The 18,291-nt window shown below is 43.3% G+C and overlaps 1 protein-coding gene across 1 annotated transcript in view; it reads left to right on the plus strand.

Moving 5' to 3' along the window:
• The window catches only part of kiaa0825 (KIAA0825 ortholog), a 133,932-nt gene that overhangs the window by 6,345 nt on the left and 109,296 nt on the right, over nt 1–18,291 (plus strand). Inside the window, exons 3-6 of the mRNA XM_050050420.1 lie at nt 6,486–6,648; nt 7,063–7,230; nt 8,379–8,555; nt 8,673–8,997. Of these exons, the coding sequence (XP_049906377.1) occupies nt 6,486–6,648; nt 7,063–7,230; nt 8,379–8,555; nt 8,673–8,997 (833 nt within the window). The remainder of the gene's footprint in view (nt 1–6,485; nt 6,649–7,062; nt 7,231–8,378; nt 8,556–8,672; nt 8,998–18,291) is intronic.

Here is an 18,291-nt window from a genome sequence, read left to right on the forward strand (position 1 = left end):
GAAGGCCGGGCCATTTTTCTGCTTTCTAAGCATTAAAGGGTTATTTTGTGTTCCTGCAGATGGGAGTGGGATAACCATTATGAGAACAAAGCATCCAGATAATGGAGAATGGGGCTAAAAATAAGGCAATCCTCCTCTCGCCGTGGGGGACCACTGGTCAGTGTCTGTCAGGCTGCAGCTAACTTCCTCCCAGACTACTTCAGGATAGCCCTTTTACTGTCTGGACACATCCAGGCAAACAAAATCTTGCAAGGCCTCTTTTTCGCCTCAACCAGGGTGGGCTGCAGGCATATACACACCCACACACACATCCACAGTGCACTCACCTGCTGCCTAATTGACTTATCAGTGTCTGGGACAAATTACGGAAGTGGAGGAGAGGAAACGGAAGCCGAGTAGATGGAGGAGACAGAGCTGCCCACACCCGTGAAGGACTTCAACCTGTTTAGGGGTCAAAGTGACTGGCCTGCTCCCAGTTCTCAGATGTCAGAGATTTGCCTAAGAGCTGCACCCTAATTGAAGGAGATTAAGACCAGCTGACAACGGAGCTGGCTCCCCCAAATTGAAATGCTGTAATCCATTAGTTTTCATCAGATGGGACAGTGGCGCTGTTTAGGGTCGGGCGGCGAGAGGGGCGACCAGGAAAAGACCTCTAATGAAGTGTCAGCACGGGCCTGGAGACTGCAGACAGGCCTCTGGTTTTTACACTGGCAAGGCAAACGGCTCTCACTAGTCGCCTGCCAATCTTGATCAGGGTACAATATCAATACTTTTAAATTTAATTCTGTGTGTGTGAGTGCTTCTGATAATCAGGATTTGTGTGCAAGCAGGTGGAGTTGAACGCCTGCCACGGTAAAATAGCGTGCAAGGTTCCCTCTCAATGAACAAAAATACTGATCTGCAGTCTTCGCAGTATGTAGTTGATTTTGTGTTTAGCTGTGCGTGACACGTGTGTTAAGTTAGTATATCAGCTGTATCGGTTCTCCGGTGTCATTGGCTGGGCTGGGTGGCTGTCGGGGGGGGTTGAGGGCTGAGGGCACTAAGTGGGCGACGGGCTGGGCCAGGACGGGATCTGTTTTCAGCCTGTTCATTCAAGCCCATTCACTGCTTTTCCCCTCGCAGAATGGGGCCCTTTGATGGAAGAGATATTTAGTTCTCAGGCGGCTGGTTTGGCACTGACTGGAGCTGGGGCTTATTTGAAAGGGATCTTCCTGCCCCCGTTGCCTCCAACCCCCCACCTCCTGTAGGCGAGCGGAGGGGAGCGGAGCGCGACAGACAGACAGCCCCACAGCAGCCCACCCACACTAAATTAATTCTGACAAGGAACTTAAGATAACGTCAAAGCGCTGACTAATCGCGGGATTGGGTTTCTGTAAGTCAGGGAGCTGTGAAATGTGCCATCATATCTAATAAAAGACCTCCGGTTGTTCCCTTTCTCTCTCAGCGGTGGTGAAGGTTGGGGGGGTTGTGCGGGGTTGCGGTGTCGACTGTCTAGCTAGACCAGTCTGAAAAACAATTAGATTTCACTTCAGCAGCGAAAGTGCAAGTGTGTGTGCCTGTGTGTGTGTCAGTTAGGGTAAGATGATTGACATGTTTGTCAAGAGGCCTAAAGAATCCTTTCCTCCCAGTTTCCTCTACCTCTTTTCTCATTCTCTGGCTCTTTTGTTGAGTTCTGCTCTGGCGTTTTTGCCATTACGGGTTCGTCCATTGTCGTCTTCACTCAGATAGTTGAATGGTTTTATTTTCTGTGACTCCTCTGTTTTTTACCCATTTTTACCTTCCTCTTCTCTCATTCTCTTTCTGTCTCTTTCCTCGGCGTCTGAGCTGCTGGCAGTGGAAGTCATCAGGTTCGGAGCTAATCCTGCCAAGTTGATTAGGCTGCAGGTAGCTTTTACACCAGCGGGCAAAAGGTCGCAACATTGTAGAGAGCTGGATGGACTTCTTGACACAGACCATCCACATTGACTTTATAACTTACAGCACAAGGCCCTAAGGGGGGGTAATTGAAAGGCGGGAGTACGGAAAAGAAAATTAGGAAAGTAAGAGTTTTGAGGAGAGAGAAAAGAAAGAGGGGAAATAGAGAGAGAAAAACTGTGGAGGCGAGGCTCGAAAATGTATCTGAAGAGGCAAGTGCTGTTGCTGTAGCCATTAGAGTACATTGTTTTCTTGAGTGAAGGCAAGAGTGAGATGATGGGGAGTGGAACAAGAGAATGAAGCCTAGAAGCCATTCTCCTTCCTGTCTTAGTCTGTGGCTTCATACAGGTTTCAATGCAACAATCTCTGAAGTCCGCATATGGTGACATTGAGTCTCATAGGTTGCTCTAACACCTCACGGAGTCCCAGGCTATTAAAGTGGATGTCCTACAAGCTTAATCTGAAATTAAAAACCTCAATTACGTTATAAACTTGAGTAACAAGAGAAAAGCCACCCAGGTTATATCCATAGTGTAATCTACTTACGTTTTCTGCTTTTAATGAACTTCAGAGAGTCAGTGAAAAGTGAGCTATACAGATGGAAGCCCATTTGAAACCTGCTGTCTATGTGAAGTCCTGGGGTGGAGCCCAGAATGAACATCCATGTTTATGACGCACCATAAACACACATACAGTGCTCCGTGCTGCCATTTAATCTACAGCAGGGTTTCATTGCAAGACATGGCAATGACAATGTTTCTAAACCTAAATCTCCTCAACCAGACGTATTCCAGCAAGACTATGATCCGAAATTGGGGAAAAATGAATAACATCAGCAACGAAGATTGCATGTTTCGCTGATGTTAGTATGTAGATACATGCAGCAGTGTACTTGTACTTGTACTTGCAGCTGGGGAATGACTGTAACAAAGAATGGTGGCTCTTTCTACCATGAAAAATCACCAATTAAAACCTCTAACCCCAAATCATCAAAACCTGACATGTTCCTGCGGGAACCCAATCCGACATTGGAGAGAAATAAACAACATCGGCAACCAAGGTTACATATTTCCCCGGTGTTAGCATGTAGCTACAAATAGCATTGAAAGCTACTTAAACACCATGTAAAGAAGTCAATCATGAGCTGACATCAGCTTTTCTTGAAAAACAGAAAATAAAAGGTAGAAACTAAGTTAGAGTAATCGCAACAGTATGAACCCTGAGGTTTTCGCTCACAAAGATTACTTTTACGACATTCAATATAAACATTCCACATACTTACATTATAAAAGATAAGGAAAAGTATAATGGTCCGTTTTAATTATATTGTATACAGAAGTCAATTTTCTCAGAACGTCATTGCTATATTCTCTTCAGGGAAAGCAAAGTCAGAGGTCGCACAAACAAACCCGCATCTGAACAGTCCTTTGTGTAGTTTAAAGTGGTGTTTTCCACACAGTACCGTCAGCAACCCTGAGTCGTGCCGGTCATGCTTTGACCTTGCTGAAGTTGTGCGAGTACTCATTCAGTCTGTCACAAGTTGATACATTATATTTCCTATACAATGATTATACAAGAAAAAGCAGGAACATGTAAAGCAACACACACACAGGGTGAATAAAACATGATAAAAGCTTATTTTAATGACGTGTTTGAAAGTTCTGCACTTGTCTAACAAATATTGCCTGGCATCACATCACTCCAAACACACAAAAACACACCCACTTTATAATCAAGGTTTCTGTCAGTCAGCAAGTTGGTGTCAAAAGAATAAAGTAAGATGTATCATCTGGCCTGCCTAAAGAAGAAGAGAGAGAGGAAGAGATAGTTAAAGAGAGGGAGAGAAAGAACGATAGCATTAGGCAGTGTTCAACCTAGAGGATAGCGGTTTGTAACAGTCTATAACATTTTATCCCCTTGCGTTTTTCCCCTCTGAAACGAAAGTGTGTCAGATTGAACGGTTATTTAATGTGTTGCCATTGTAAGACATCTGGATGCGTTCATGGCCCAGGAGCAGGCAGGAGGCAGTTTATAGACCTGCGGTAGGGGATGAGCTGTCTAAAATGGCACTTTGGCTCATGTAGTCTACCACACACACACACAGTCATACACACACACACAAGTTTGGAAGATAAGACATGTAGTTCCGCAATTGCTGATTGCAAGTTCGCAAGGACCAAAGTTATGTATTAAACCAACCTTATATAATTATTTGATTTTCTGCATTCATACATTTGCTTGTCTTTCTTTTATTATTTGATATTTATTAATTGACCAATCGATTGTCAGATTGATCGTTTCAGCCCTACTCTTACTGTATGCATGCTCACGTTCAGGCAAGCAAACACACCCAAGCACATCACACAATGTAGCAGCGTTCACAACACCATAACATGTTTAATTATGCAGGTATGTAGGCCTATGCACACGCACACGCACACACACACACACACACACACACACACACACACACACACACACTGTCTTACATGGCCAAATATATATGCATTGATTTGCATGGAAATGACTAAACATGTCGAGCCCAAAGATGTCATTTCTAATCTGTCATATTAAAGGGGAAACGGAATAGCTGATGCAGTCTGTTAAAATCAAAAGTGTGTGTGCGTGTGTGTGTGTGTGTGTGTGTGTGTGTGTGTGTGTGCATGTCAAAGGGAAGAGTAAGACGTGAGACGGCAAGAAGCGTGTGTCTCAGATGCCTGCCGTTGCCTGTAACACCACTTCACACCAGATGCTTAGCACACACTCACACACTGATATATCGATGTCTGTGTTCATTACTGTTGATGCTTCTGTATCTGTCTTCTCACGGTACGGACACTGGATGAGAGTGAGGAAGAGGCAAACATGATGGGGTGTGTAGGTCCGTGTGCATCTGCAGTGTGGTGTCTGTGTGTATGTATGACTTTAATGTGGCTGGTTGCATGTATTGTTCCTATGTTTTTTGGTGCGGCAGCAGTGTCTTCATTTGGGAACATGTATGTTGGAATGACTCGGGTGTACTTAGTCTCTTGACAGTCTCCTTTCAAAATTAAGTACGGTTTTATTCCTGTAGGACTAGTGTAAGGCAACCAGTCAGAATGAATTGCTTCCAAACCAAGGAATGAGTAGTGGACTTTTGCAGGAGCTGCGAGGATCGCCTGGTCTTGGTCTTTAACAACAACGAAATTCAACATGTGGACAGCCACAGATACCTGCAAGTGACACTCTCCTCCACTTTGAAACGAGTGGACAACTCAACTATTCTCAAGATAGTGCATCAAAGACTTTATATTTTTAGACAACTGAAAAAAATGTGGCATACTAAGAGATAGTTTGGGGCAGTTTTATATAGCAGCGGAAAGCATCCTTACCTACGCAATAACTTTGTGGTTTAGCAACATGTCAGCTGAGGACAGGAGACAGCTGAAAACTGCATTCAGAAATATTTGATGTGATCTCTCACTCTTAGCAAAAATCTTTAAGGCTGTAGGCTACAAAAAAAGGCCCCTCTCCTAGCTAACAGCTTATTAATTTCCTTCCTTCTAATGAAAAAAAAAAAAAAAAAAAAATACTAAGAAGCATTGACACCAGAAAATCCAGGTTCCAAAACAGCACATATCATGAAGCTGTCTGCCTCCTTAAAATTACAAACATAGCACAGCAGGCCACCCAGCAAGTTAAATAATTCTAAGATAGGGCTGATGTTTTTAAGCACTTGATGCACTTTATGTAACGGGTCATTTCATGTGGCTAATTTCCCTATAGGTGCTAGTGTTTAATCTATTGCGTTTTTAAATGTTAAATCTTTGTGTTATACTTTATATATATATATATATATATATATATATATATATATATATATATATATATGCACTTTATTAATCCCCCTGAGGGGAAATTCAATTTTTTCACTCCGTTGTCATTAGCACACAGGTCTAAAATACACACACGCACAAACAGGACCTATACATGCACAAAGTGTCAGGCCTTGGTCAGGCGCCCCGAGCAGTTGGGGGGTTCAGTGCCTTGCTCAAGGGCACCCTGGCAGTGCCCAGGAGGTGAACTGGCACCTCTCCAGCCACCAGTCCACGCTCCGTATTTGGTCCAGACGTTGAGCCGGCGACCCTCTGGTTCCCAACCCAAGTCCCTATGGACTGAGCTACTGCCGCCCCCATTATGAGTATTTATGGGTATGGATAGTACCTTTCTAACAGTTTAGATCAACAGGAACATGCTGGCTGGTAAATATGGCATGTAGGAGAATATCAGATGGACCAACTCTATGCCAAACCAGAAAAAGCAATTTTTACCAAGACATACTGTAAAGTTGAGACTAAATTCGGTTGAAAATGTCATTCTTCTGCGTATTTTTGTTGTCCCTTTCTGTTGTTGTCAGATTCAAACATGAGCGGAAACAATTGAGAATGTGTGGGGGGTATTTTCCACTCAGTTCCCTCAACTAACATTTGTTTTGCTGAGTGCTTTACTCTTCTGCTCAGAGCTTGGCAAAGTATACTGTTTCATAGAGCTAGGGCTTTTAGACTTACACAATGTATCTCTCTTTCACTCAGCATTGAACAGCAGCTGAAGGAGCTCCAGGCCAAAATGGGGGACTCCCGGGAGCGTCCGCTGAGCCCCTCAGAGTGCCTGCAGTGGTTCAACATCAGAGCGCACAGCAGTTTCAGGCCTGTAACCACGGGACATCAGGAACTTATGGACTTCTTCAGAGCTTTGGTAATACATCAGGGTGATGATGACACTGAGTGATGGCGATGATATTAATAAAAGTGCTATTTATTTTAAATATTTCACAGATAATAAAACTGTAGAAATGTTCGAAAATGAGAAATCTAGAAGACTGATAACTAATGGTGGTTATGTCCGTCATTATGATTTCATCAATCTGCATTTATATTACTGAGTTCAGTTTCCCACTTAATTGCGCAGACATTCTGTTATTAACATTTAGCTATCCGTTGATCTGCAGCCCTGTTTATTAACAAGACCCTTCAGATGTACGACGACAGCCCTGTACTTAATAAATGGATTTGGCTGCAAAATATTTTCATAACTTTTGTATGATGACCATCAATGAGCTGACTTGCAGTCGGCTTTTTATTATTAACATTGTCCCTCTGTCCCACTTAGAAACAGTACCTGAGGTCTGAAGAGGAGGGGAAAGAGGAGGTGATACTTCAACTACTGCTGAATGTGTCTGCCCAGTGTGGTGTCTGCTTTCCCTGTACCCCATCTTCCTCTCTGAGTGCCTCCTCCATCCACTTGGTACATACAGTCAGAGATGATGCTTCATTAGAGGTAATATACTGCACCATTTGTATATTGGTATTTGTGTCAGTTGAATGATATCTTACAGTTCTTAATAGTTCATGGATTACTTAAAGGAATACTTCAACTCCAAATTGCCTTTTATACATGAATCACTCACCCAGTGTTGCATTGAATTTTTGAGGAAATTTTGTATTTCATGCATGCCTCTGGTGAACAAAGATTTTTTTTGATGAATTGAAGTCATAGGGGTCCACCTTTAACAACAGCAAAACAATAATAAAATCAAAGTATAATCCAAGTCTTATTTATCCAGTTGTATACTTAGCACCTCTCATACAGACAGCCCTTTCAAATGGGGAACTATACTGAAAGTTAAACTCATCTTTGCTCTCTTCAAAGCCAGACTCCACTGACAAAAAAAGTAATTTTACCTTGCTGAAGACGGGAGTTGTTGGTCTACCACTGCCTCGAGTGGTAGTCTGTGTGTTATCGTGTGGCTTTGGTGAATCCGAACTAACCCTTTAAAATGCCAAAGTCACGCAATAACACGACAAACTACCAGTCAAGCAGCTCCAGTGTTCAGCAAGGTAAAATTACAGTTTTTGTCAATGAAGTCTGGCTGTAAAGAGAGCAGATTAAGTTGCACTTTCCAATCAGATCCTCGTCAGTACTGTAAGTGCTATCAGTTTTGAAAGTACTAAGCATACAACTGGATGAATGAAACTTGGATTGTACTGCACAAGTTTTCTTCACAAATGTAATGTAACACAGAGTGAGTAACAGATATACAAATGGCAATTTGGGTGGTGAAGTATTCCTTTAAAGGATAGTTTCACATTTTTTCAGTGCCATCTTAAAACATCTTTTACATGTCTATGCATTGAAACTGTTATTGGTCACTGTAATTGTTTCTGCTCCTCATACTGGCCACAAAGAGATTGGGTATCTTCCAAAGTCACAGGAAGTGTTTCCTTGTGGAGCTGCAGTGGAGAGATGGTCCAGTAACAAAACTGTCTAACAGACTTTAAAAATGGGAACCCGTCCTTGAGTATATGTTAAAATAAGTTATGGCATTGTTCACTGCAAAAGATTATTATTCAGATACCCTCTCATTGTCTTGTTGTTGATTATCAGTGTGTTTGTGCACTTACCCTTCATTTGATTATTTCCTTAAGATCCAGGAGGCCTGGGATGATGTGCGTCTCCAGCTGCGCCGCCACCTGCTGGACCGGCTGTCTTCCCGCAGCCCAGATCATCCTGGACCCAGACACATTTCCGTCCCTGACCGGGTCCACTGTCTGCAACAGCTGTTCTTTCTTTACCCTGAATCTGAGGTGCTCACACATTACCAGGTGTGGTACAATAGTGAAAATACAAGAATTAAAAAATCTTGTGAAATATTGTATCTCTATTTTACCATAATTAAGTCCTGAAGTATATGTGATATTATTTTGATTTTACCTATCCAGGGTCTGAGAAGCCAATCTGTGCTGGTTCTTCTGCTCTCTGCGCTGAGCTCAAGCCCAGGCGGTGATACAGGCTTTGACAGACTGGCTCTAGGCTTCCACTCTGTGGTTCCAGCTCTGACCCAAGCCCTTACAGAGGAGCTTCATGTCCTTTCAAGATTCGCAGAACCACACACCATTTTGGGTTTTGTTAATGTGGCCTACCTCAGCACTGTGGCCCAAGAACTGGCCTCCCTGATGGAGAGAGAATATGAGACGGCCCTGAGAGACAACACCACGCTCAGCAGCAAGATCAAGAAATATTCAGCCAGGTCACGGGCAACCGTAGGTAAGTGGCTCTCTGCAATTTTTTTTTAATTTTTTTTTTTTATCAGATTTGACCCTTTCTGCTTGTTATGTTTTCTTTTCCTCACTCTCCAAGTCCTTGGTTAACTGATATATGTACCTTACAGCAGTTGTTTCCTTTTATTTCTGCCTCCTTTCCTCTCCTCACGCTTCTTGTTGTTACCCAATAAAGGCTAATGATTTTTTTTCTTTCCCTCCTCTCCATTTTTACTTTTCTGTTACTTTCTCAACTGTAGTGTGTAGTGATCTGAGCCAGAGCCAAGGCCTCTGTAAGTGATTGTCAGTAACTGCTGTTCCCATTGTAATTGCTTTCTTTTTACTGCCCTCTTTCCCGTCTGCCTCACTTTCCTCTTTACCAACAAAAAGAGAAGAGCAACATTTCCAGGTCCAAGGCTCCTTCTGAAACTACCTCTAAGCACTATTTACCACATAGTTTATCTATGACTGTGACGAGCCCTGATCCCAACAGAGCTCCAAGCCATATCCAAGGTCTGTCCGCAGTGTGTTTAAACCACAGTTAATTCACTCCCTCACCTTGAATCTGAGGCAGTGCGCACTGTGCAGTCTTGGAGAATGGTTTGAATTGCGTTGATAAACATAGCTCTGCAGTCGTCTTTACAGGAATTCCATTAAAAAATAAATCAAAATCAAGTTTATTAAAACACAACAAGAGCAGAGCAGCAGCACCACCATACACAACCTCATGACCTTACAGTGGAGAAGGAAAATTGATTAATTTTATCCTTCCTCTTACTCTTGAGCAGCGATACAGCTAAGAAAGAGTTGGTCCAGGGGTAAGAGAAAGGTTCAACATTCTCTCTCACCTTGTCACACAGAGGGATGGATATTTGAGAGAAAACAACATGGTGAAGTGGTTTTAATATTTGTCACTAATGCAGAGTGTGTCACTGTCATATAATAGGCAGTGGTGTTATACACTTAGACAAGAGGAAAGTAGAGACCTTCACACGCTGTGTCACTTTTGATACTTAATTCCCCCCATATTCTCTTTGTTTGTTTCATATTGGCCTATTTACGGCTTGCTGAGGGTAAAGATTCACAGTAAAAAAATGTAAAGTGTGTGAGCCATTGTTTACTTTTTTTCAAAAATGGTGCACATGTCAGCTTCCCTGCGGAACGGGGAGAAGAGTGCTTTTACATCTGCCATTCTTCGATAAACACACCACCAGCCTTGCGTCTTTTTCTCCCTCTCTCCCTCTCTTCCTCCCTCCCTCTCTCTCTTTCCATCTCCCTCTCCTGGTTTTTACTTTCCTTCTCCTTAAATGTGAGATGAGAGGAGGCAGCCAGGATAATTGGCCATGCGTCAGTTGGGCTGTTTGATCACGTAACGCGGCGGAGGCTACACACCTACGTGCCGCTCAACAAACCGTCAAATGTAGCACCGGAGGCAGAACACGGCTCCAAAGGGAGCGGGGGACCCGTGCTGTGTAATGATGGTAAAATGGAGCAGTTTTGCCTGTGCTGGTTTTACGTGTGTGTTTGTGTGTGTGTTTGACTATCAGCTGCAACACCGCTTTGAGGGCTACAACTGGGATTACATTTTTGTGTTGTTCATGTTTTAAGTCCCCCCCCCCCCCCCAAAAAAAAAAGCTCAAGAACCCACATATCCACCACCCTAACGCCCGTGGCTCCTTAAGAGCCAAAGCTTGAACATTAATGCATAATCTGCTTTCACACTTTACTGTCTATACTGTATGCTACGCCCATAATTGTCAAGACAATTATGACAGTGGTGAGAAAAAAAGTGATTCTATTTTCATAAGCATCCTATGACTCCTTAGATCTCCCCCTCCTTCCCTGCTGTGTTATTGTTTATTTCCGCAGTAGAGGCAGGCGGTAGGTATATTTTGATAAGAGCCATGCCTGGGAGACTGTGCAGGCTCCCAGGGGAGCAGCGCTGTCTGTAGCATCAGCCACTGTCAAACCACTGAACCATTTAACAGCGTTCACGGCAAGATCTGCCTCCTCTTTTAACCCCACCGACTCAAAGGCAGGCTCTGACATTGTACCTAGACAGATGTGAAGGGTCTCAGCCCTCTTTTTTTCTTCCTCTTCTTCTTTTTTCCCCCCTTTTTCCTTTATTCCATCTCTCCAGTGTCCACTTCCCCTCCCTTTTTCTTTTCTTGTCTTTTCCCATTTTCCTGTAGTTTTCCGAGTGTAATGGGGTGAGCAGTGAGACTGGGGAGTGTGCTAGACAGGTTGGTTGGTCAGGAACAATACAGGCTTTAAACCTTACTAACACACCTCACTGAGTCTGCAGGGGAGTGGGTGGGCCAAGTCTGCATGTGCATGTCACTGTATGTGTGTGGGTGTGTGTGTGCTGGATTTAGCCAAAATAAAGCAAATACTGTAATTTAAATTTTATCAGTGCCCTTATGGTGGGATAAAATCAACCCCAGATTTCCTCTAGGTTGGCGTCTAGCCTCATAATATTTGCATTTTTCTGAGCTGTGTCTCTTGGATGCCTGCTGCTTACAGTTTGGCACCTGGTCGCTACCTTTTTAGAAAGCCCTGACCTCACCTGAGCGCTGTGGGGTTACACGCCCGACAACGTAAATCCAGGCAGAGGGCAAAATGCACCACCACACACTTCTGGTGGGACATAACTAAAAACTGAGATGGATTAATCCTGTATGAGTCATTGTTTTTAAGGAGAATCCTGCATAGTATGTCTTAAAGGAATCGTCCGAATTCTCTAACTTCATGATTTTCTTTTCTTTTCGTAAGATTTTTCTATAGACACAATTGCACATTTTTCTCTGTGTAGCGAGTCATTGCTCTTGGTAATACAAATATTAGTGACCAGTATATCCTTTAGATAAAATTGGAATGATTCCATGCCAAGATATGCACACGACACCAGTGCAGAAACACCAATACTGCAAAAACCAATTGCTATGGTGCAGTTTTATTGTCTTTTTTTTACCTTTTACTTTTCGCCCTGATGTGTGAATGTGTGTGTGGGTGGCTGTGCATGTGCATGTGTTTTCAATCACCTATGAGCAAGTGTCATGTGAACATGTCTGCCCATCTGTTTTAGTGGCAGTGCTAGTGTGTGTGTGTGTGTGTGTGTGTGTGTGTGTGTGTGCGCACTAATTGCAGGCCTCACTTAGAAAATTGTGTGATCAAGAGTCATTTAATACCTCCCTTTTAAAAATGCATCATTAAATTTCCATATGGCATCAGTAATTTTCATACATATGAATAGTAGATGCATGTTTTTGTAGGACATCAAACGCTTTTATTCCAACATCTCTGCATACACACACACAATTTATTCCCTCACAATCGACCACAGGGGTGAAGGCGAGGTTGTGAAATTCTGTTCAAACACTGTGCAACCCCATTCTGATAGCGCTGATTTGAATTCCACTTCTACTAATTTCCCCATATGATGATGTCGGCAGCTCCCTATAGATAAAAAAAGATTGAGTTAGAACATGTATAGCAAGCGCATTCATCCCCACACCCCCTCGCCCTTTCTGGCTCTTTGAACTCTTTCTTAGAGAAAGCACAGCAGCCTATTCAGCAGGGAGTGAGGTTCTGTAGTGACGCGAGATAGCTAGGCTGAGTCTCTGACTGGCATTGGAGGTGCTTGTGGGGATTGAGGCTGCTTGGGAATGGCGTTTGTTAATATTTATTAAGAGCAGCTCCTCACTAGATCATATCGCTGCCTGAGTTTATACACACTGTCAGCCAGGGACGTGCACCCGCATGCTGCCATGTAATTATGGGCAAGGTAGGTGGGTTTGTGTGTGTCTGTGTACATGTGCCTATGTGTATTTGCATGTTGCTTCCACTTCATGAATGATGCGTTTTCATACCGTTTTCTTACCGTCCTGAGAAGAGAAGGCCTTGTTTAGGAAAGTTACCACACTAAGCAAGTGCTTGTTTGCTAATCTTAATGAGAAGAGCTGGGTCTTTACTTTCTGTTAATGTGTGAGTGTATGTGGGTTCATTTTCTCTAAATCATGGAACCAATGAAATCACACAGAAAAATATGTTTCATGGCCCTTGAGAATGTGTATTATGCTTGCCATTTATTTTTTTTTCCCTATTTCCTCCGAGTGGTCACAATGGCTTTTGTGTATCACTCTTGAAAAGCTCAAGGATATGAACATTTTCCTGGCACCTTCTATTGAGAAAGCTCAGACAAAAATGGCTGGCTTATTGAGAGCAGCCAGCACTTCGTGATGAAGAGTCCGTGTGATTCGCCGAGGGCTTGAAAACAATAATACGAACAAGGGCACTAAACAAGTGGGTTTTAATGAAATGCTCCCATCAAGACAATACATTCCTCCGTGTTCTTCGTTGAAGCAGCTCGGTTCAAGTACGTGGAGGGAGCTACAGAAATCTTAACCTCTATGTTACTGTCAGTGCAATATTCACCACAAAGAGAGCCAGAAACAAAAAGAGACACAGAGAAGGACAGAAAAACAAACATAAAGTCGAGGAAAGTTAGTCCTGCTTCTCTGCCACCACCAAAAGCACCACCATCACCACTAAACCTCCTTCTTCGTAAGGCAACTTAATTGAGATATCAAATATTGCTACTTTCCCCTTCTGTGAAGGGCAGGTGGCCCCTGCTGTGGCCCGGTTGGACAGCACCCAGGGAAAGGGCCACGAGAGACCAGTGCTTGTGTGGTTTGTGCACATGTATGTGTGCGTGCATGTGTCAGAGTGTGTATTGGGAATCGCAGCAGGAGGCTTCCCATAATAATGCTGTCGGAGTGAGCAGTGGGCCGCAACTGACGAAGAGGACCCCAGCTGTCACATGGCCTAGCAGGCGGTCCACAGTGGCTCATACCCTCCCCACATACACACCCATACATACACAGACGTACCCCAAGGCACCCACACGACCCTGCTTGACACCCAATGAACACACAGAAGATGTGGATAGCACATGCACAAAAAGAAACGCACAGAAGTGCCCAACGGTCATAGCATCACAGCCCAAGTGCAAAGCCCCATGATAAGATAAAGTTGTGCACAAATACACACATGCATACATGCACAAGATTGGGATAGACCAGCCCACTTTGATATTTTAGTCCTTGGGTATATTTGTTAACATCTGTATCATAAGGATCTCAGACGGTATACTAAGAAAAAATGTGGTAGAAACTTTCAGGAGAGTTGTGTTTAATCATGTCCAGTTTTAAGTTGGTGCTTTGTTTTCACTGCTGCTGCTCTTCCTATGGCACCACTTCTTTCACAATTTGACTTTTAATTTATTTAAATTATGTCTTTGTGAATTGTTAAGTATAGACTGTTAAATTTGGAAACTTTTTTTTTTAAATGGTTTCTATGTATAAGAGACATTTTTTTTTTTTTTTTTTTTTTAAATCATAGGCCACTTTGCTCTGTGGAGTTCCACAAGATTCATAACTTGATCCCCTTCTATTCAGTATCTAGATGCTTTTGTTTAAAGGGGAAGTGCACCAATTTTACACATCCAAGTCTGTTTACAAGTCTCAAGTACTATTGCATATTTGGAAAGTCTGATAAATTGCCTCAAGTGACTTAGCTTGAGGCAGTGTCAAGTGGGGCTAAAACAGTTTGAAAATCTGGGCGTGTAAATGAGACAGGAAATGGGCATACTAGACCTCTGTTGCCTGCTCCACATCCCTGCATGAAACTAGCTGCTCAAGGCTACATTGGCCGATATCAGCACATACGCAAATCTCTGACAGAACTGCCTGTGGCTGAGTTGCATTATGGGTAATGTAGCGGCTAGGTTTTGACAAGGACATATGAGAAAAAAAGACGATATCTTTGGTTCCACTGCTTTGATTTTGGGTGTTATTATGGGCCTGCATATAAATTTTAGCAGCCACGTCACAACAGTTATAAAACATCTTTTATCATATGAAAAATAGATGTCAAAGGATTCATGTCCAGATGTCAAAAAGCATGCTTTCATTTCCAACAGGATAGATCATTACATAATCTCTTTTCAGGCCTATGCATAGAAGCAATGACAACTTGCTTCTATGCATAGTTATGCATAATTATGAACAAATCACTTTACACTTCTTAAAACTTTTTCTTATCTGTATAATTCTGTTTTATGAATTGTATGCAGTATGTAAATCAGGTTGAATTTCCATTGTTTGAGACGTGCTTATATTGCCTTGCCTTCTGAAATCCCCCTTTTTTTTATCTTTCTGGATCTAATGAAACCAAATGCTTACATCACCTGTAGAGGGTGTTGTACAACTCACACATCAGCACAAACACAGAGAGCTCGTCTTCACATATTGTGATCACTTGATAAGAGACTGGAGGCCAGTCGGGTAGCGTGGTAAGAGAGAGGCAGACCACCCCTCTGATGGTCTGATTTACACTACAGAGAGACAGAATGAGAGAAAGAGTATAAAATGAGGGACAGAGGATGAGAGAGGGAGAGATGCTGTGCTGGAGAGAAATTAAATCAGTGGCTAAATTATTGCATGATTGCCCATTCCCCAAAGACTTGGGCATCATTTGGTAGAAAGTGTCTAATAATTGGTTTTCGGCCATGTCAGACACATGCAATTCCCCCTACTAATGGCTCTGTTTGGAAGAACTAGGCCTCCTGGGTCAGAGAAGGACAGAAAATAGCCAGACGGCAAAAAGCGCCCTACGCCCTTCTCCTTTTTTTTTCTTCTCTCTCAGATAAACGAGGGAACAAGAGAGAGATAGAGACACAGAGAAGGGGAGAGATGGCAAGAAGGAGAGAGTGTGTATGTGAGCGAGGAGGAAATGAAGTGGCAATAAGTGCAGCCAAAGGGGAAATGCTCTTCACCGTGAGTTTAATACATCAGACTGGGGATTTGGCAGCCCGCCACACAGCAATTGTTTACCTTTTTGCTCACTGGCTGCATCTGTTCTGTTTTGTAAACGGCACTAAACTATTCGCCCGTAAACACCGGAATCAATAACAACTGCTAAGGGAATTCCCTTATCCCGCCCCTCCCTCTCTTTCCCTCCCTCTCTTCCCCATGTTTTCATCCCTAACCACCACCCCCTCCCCCCCATCTCCTCCTCGCTACTCTCTCTCTCTCTGTTCGCTGCCAGTGAAGAGCAGTGTGTGTGTGTGTGTGTGTGTGTGTATGAGGGAGAGAGAGAGCTGTGGAGCTGCTGGTGGAACCCACAGGAGAGACAGACGAGGAGAAGACTGATGGCTCGCCAAAAATACCTGCTCTGTTTGTTTGTTTTTTTCCTTTTGTGTTACATTGTTGTCATTGTTAACAGCTACAAACTGAGACTGGCCACTGTAGACTTGCAGAGTTGGGTATTTTCAGACTTTTTTTTTTTTTTTTTTTTTTTACAGTGTTCCGACTTCGTATGAAACATAAAGCCCCCTGTCCACACGCACTAGTTTTCTGCTTGGCACATTTCTGTTGAATGACATATTGCTTGACATATGCTTGTTTTCTTTGAGGGCTTCTGATAAGATGTATACTACTTTTATGGTTATCACAGTCACCATTGATTTTCTTTTTGTTTATAAGAACATCCTCACGCTATAATGTCATATGGGATAGCTCTTATATAAACATATCATTTTTGCCCCGCTTTCAGCACCAGCTTTCAGCACTAGTCTGCCCTTATTGATTCTCAGTACATTGACCTTTGGTTGAACTCCTCTGCCTGCTAGTGCCCTTTCTCATTCTACTCTATGAGACATGCTATGCACTACGCTATATGACACACCTGGGTGCTTTTAAGCACACCCTCTCCATCAACTGGCTATGAGAGCCTCCATTTGGCCTCACTGTTGTGACAAAGGTATAATGAGGTTTAGATGGCTGTGTACTAGACGGCTATGGCTATAGGGCTATTTGGCTAGGGAGACGACTATAAATACCTATATAGCCTGGGCGGCGGAGCTCGATAAGATGCCGAGGCAAAGCATTGCTAAACATCAAGGTCATGTGCGACTACTTAGAGTGTGAGTTAGTGAGCAAGTGAAACAGTCATAGGGTCACAGGTTGAGGGATTGAGTGGTTACAAAGGAGGGAGACAGAGATGATGCTCTGGAAAAGGTGATGCTCCAGATGAAGTGGTGGTTAATGGGTACTATGCTCAGATGAATGCCCACTGGAAGGTGGGATAGGGGGGGGTTGTGTTGATAGCTTTTTAGAGAATCCACCAGCTCCCTCTCTAATGTGTCCCTGTCTCATCCGGTTTAGATTGTTTACTCTTGAGTTGTTGACAGTTTTAGTTTGCCCCTGCATTGAGGCACGGAAGTCTATGTTGATTTGCTGGTGACTTCAGAAATAGACATGATTGTTGGTGCGTGCGTGAATGTGCAAGCTGGAGAACGAGGCTGGCACGTGGGTGTCAGCCAGGTCACGCATGTACACATGCAGAACGAGGCAGTCTCTCTAGCACAGACTCCCACTGGACCCCATTACAGAGGAGCTGCCGGGCTGCGGACCCATGCAGCTTAATCACACACGCACATACGCACATACGCACAAACGCACGTGCACACAGCCAAACACACACCAAATAATTACACAGCTATTCACATGTGATTTCATACATGCATGCACCCACACTTGCACATAAATACATGTATACACTTAGACTTGCAAACACAAACAAACTTGAGGTCAGAATATATTCCATGGTGACCACAGAGTCTGGTAGCAGTGTGGCAATTATCCTGCAAGACTGACATGTGCAAATGTGTGTGAAAGTGTCTTCTACAAATCAAGTTATTCATAATGACCTGCATTACATGCACATAAACACACGTGTGCACACCCGGCACACACAAACACGCAAAAACTGATCGACTCTCACTTATAAACACTCATGTAAACACACACACTCATGCCTGCACACAAAGTGAGTCAAACCTCATGCATGATTAAACTAGGCATCCTTGGGGACAGTGTGTTGTCATATTGTCAGATTTTGTTTAACAATATAGCAAAATTACATTAGGATCCAGAGGCAATAATGTTACAATTATTGGAAAAGGGCCCCCCTCTTCTTTCTTTCCCAACGCTCAATCATCTCCGTGCTTTCAGAGTCAAGGCTAATACTGAGCTCATCCATTCCCAAATGCCTTTGCAGTGGAGGAGCTCATTTAAGCGGACACACAAAAGTATTTGTGCATGTGTCTGGGAGTATGGCAACGCATCTCCCAGCCGCCCATTCTCCAGCTTAATGCGGAACATCCCCCGGGTGATGGCTTTGGCAGCCTCCAAAATGGGAAATCCATATTTGCCGAGGGGGTCATCGGCGGGTTAGGGGG

Source organism: Epinephelus moara, chromosome 8 (assembly GCF_006386435.1).
Source record: "Epinephelus moara isolate mb chromosome 8, YSFRI_EMoa_1.0, whole genome shotgun sequence".
Classification (NCBI taxonomy): domain Eukaryota; kingdom Metazoa; phylum Chordata; class Actinopteri; order Perciformes; family Serranidae; genus Epinephelus; species Epinephelus moara.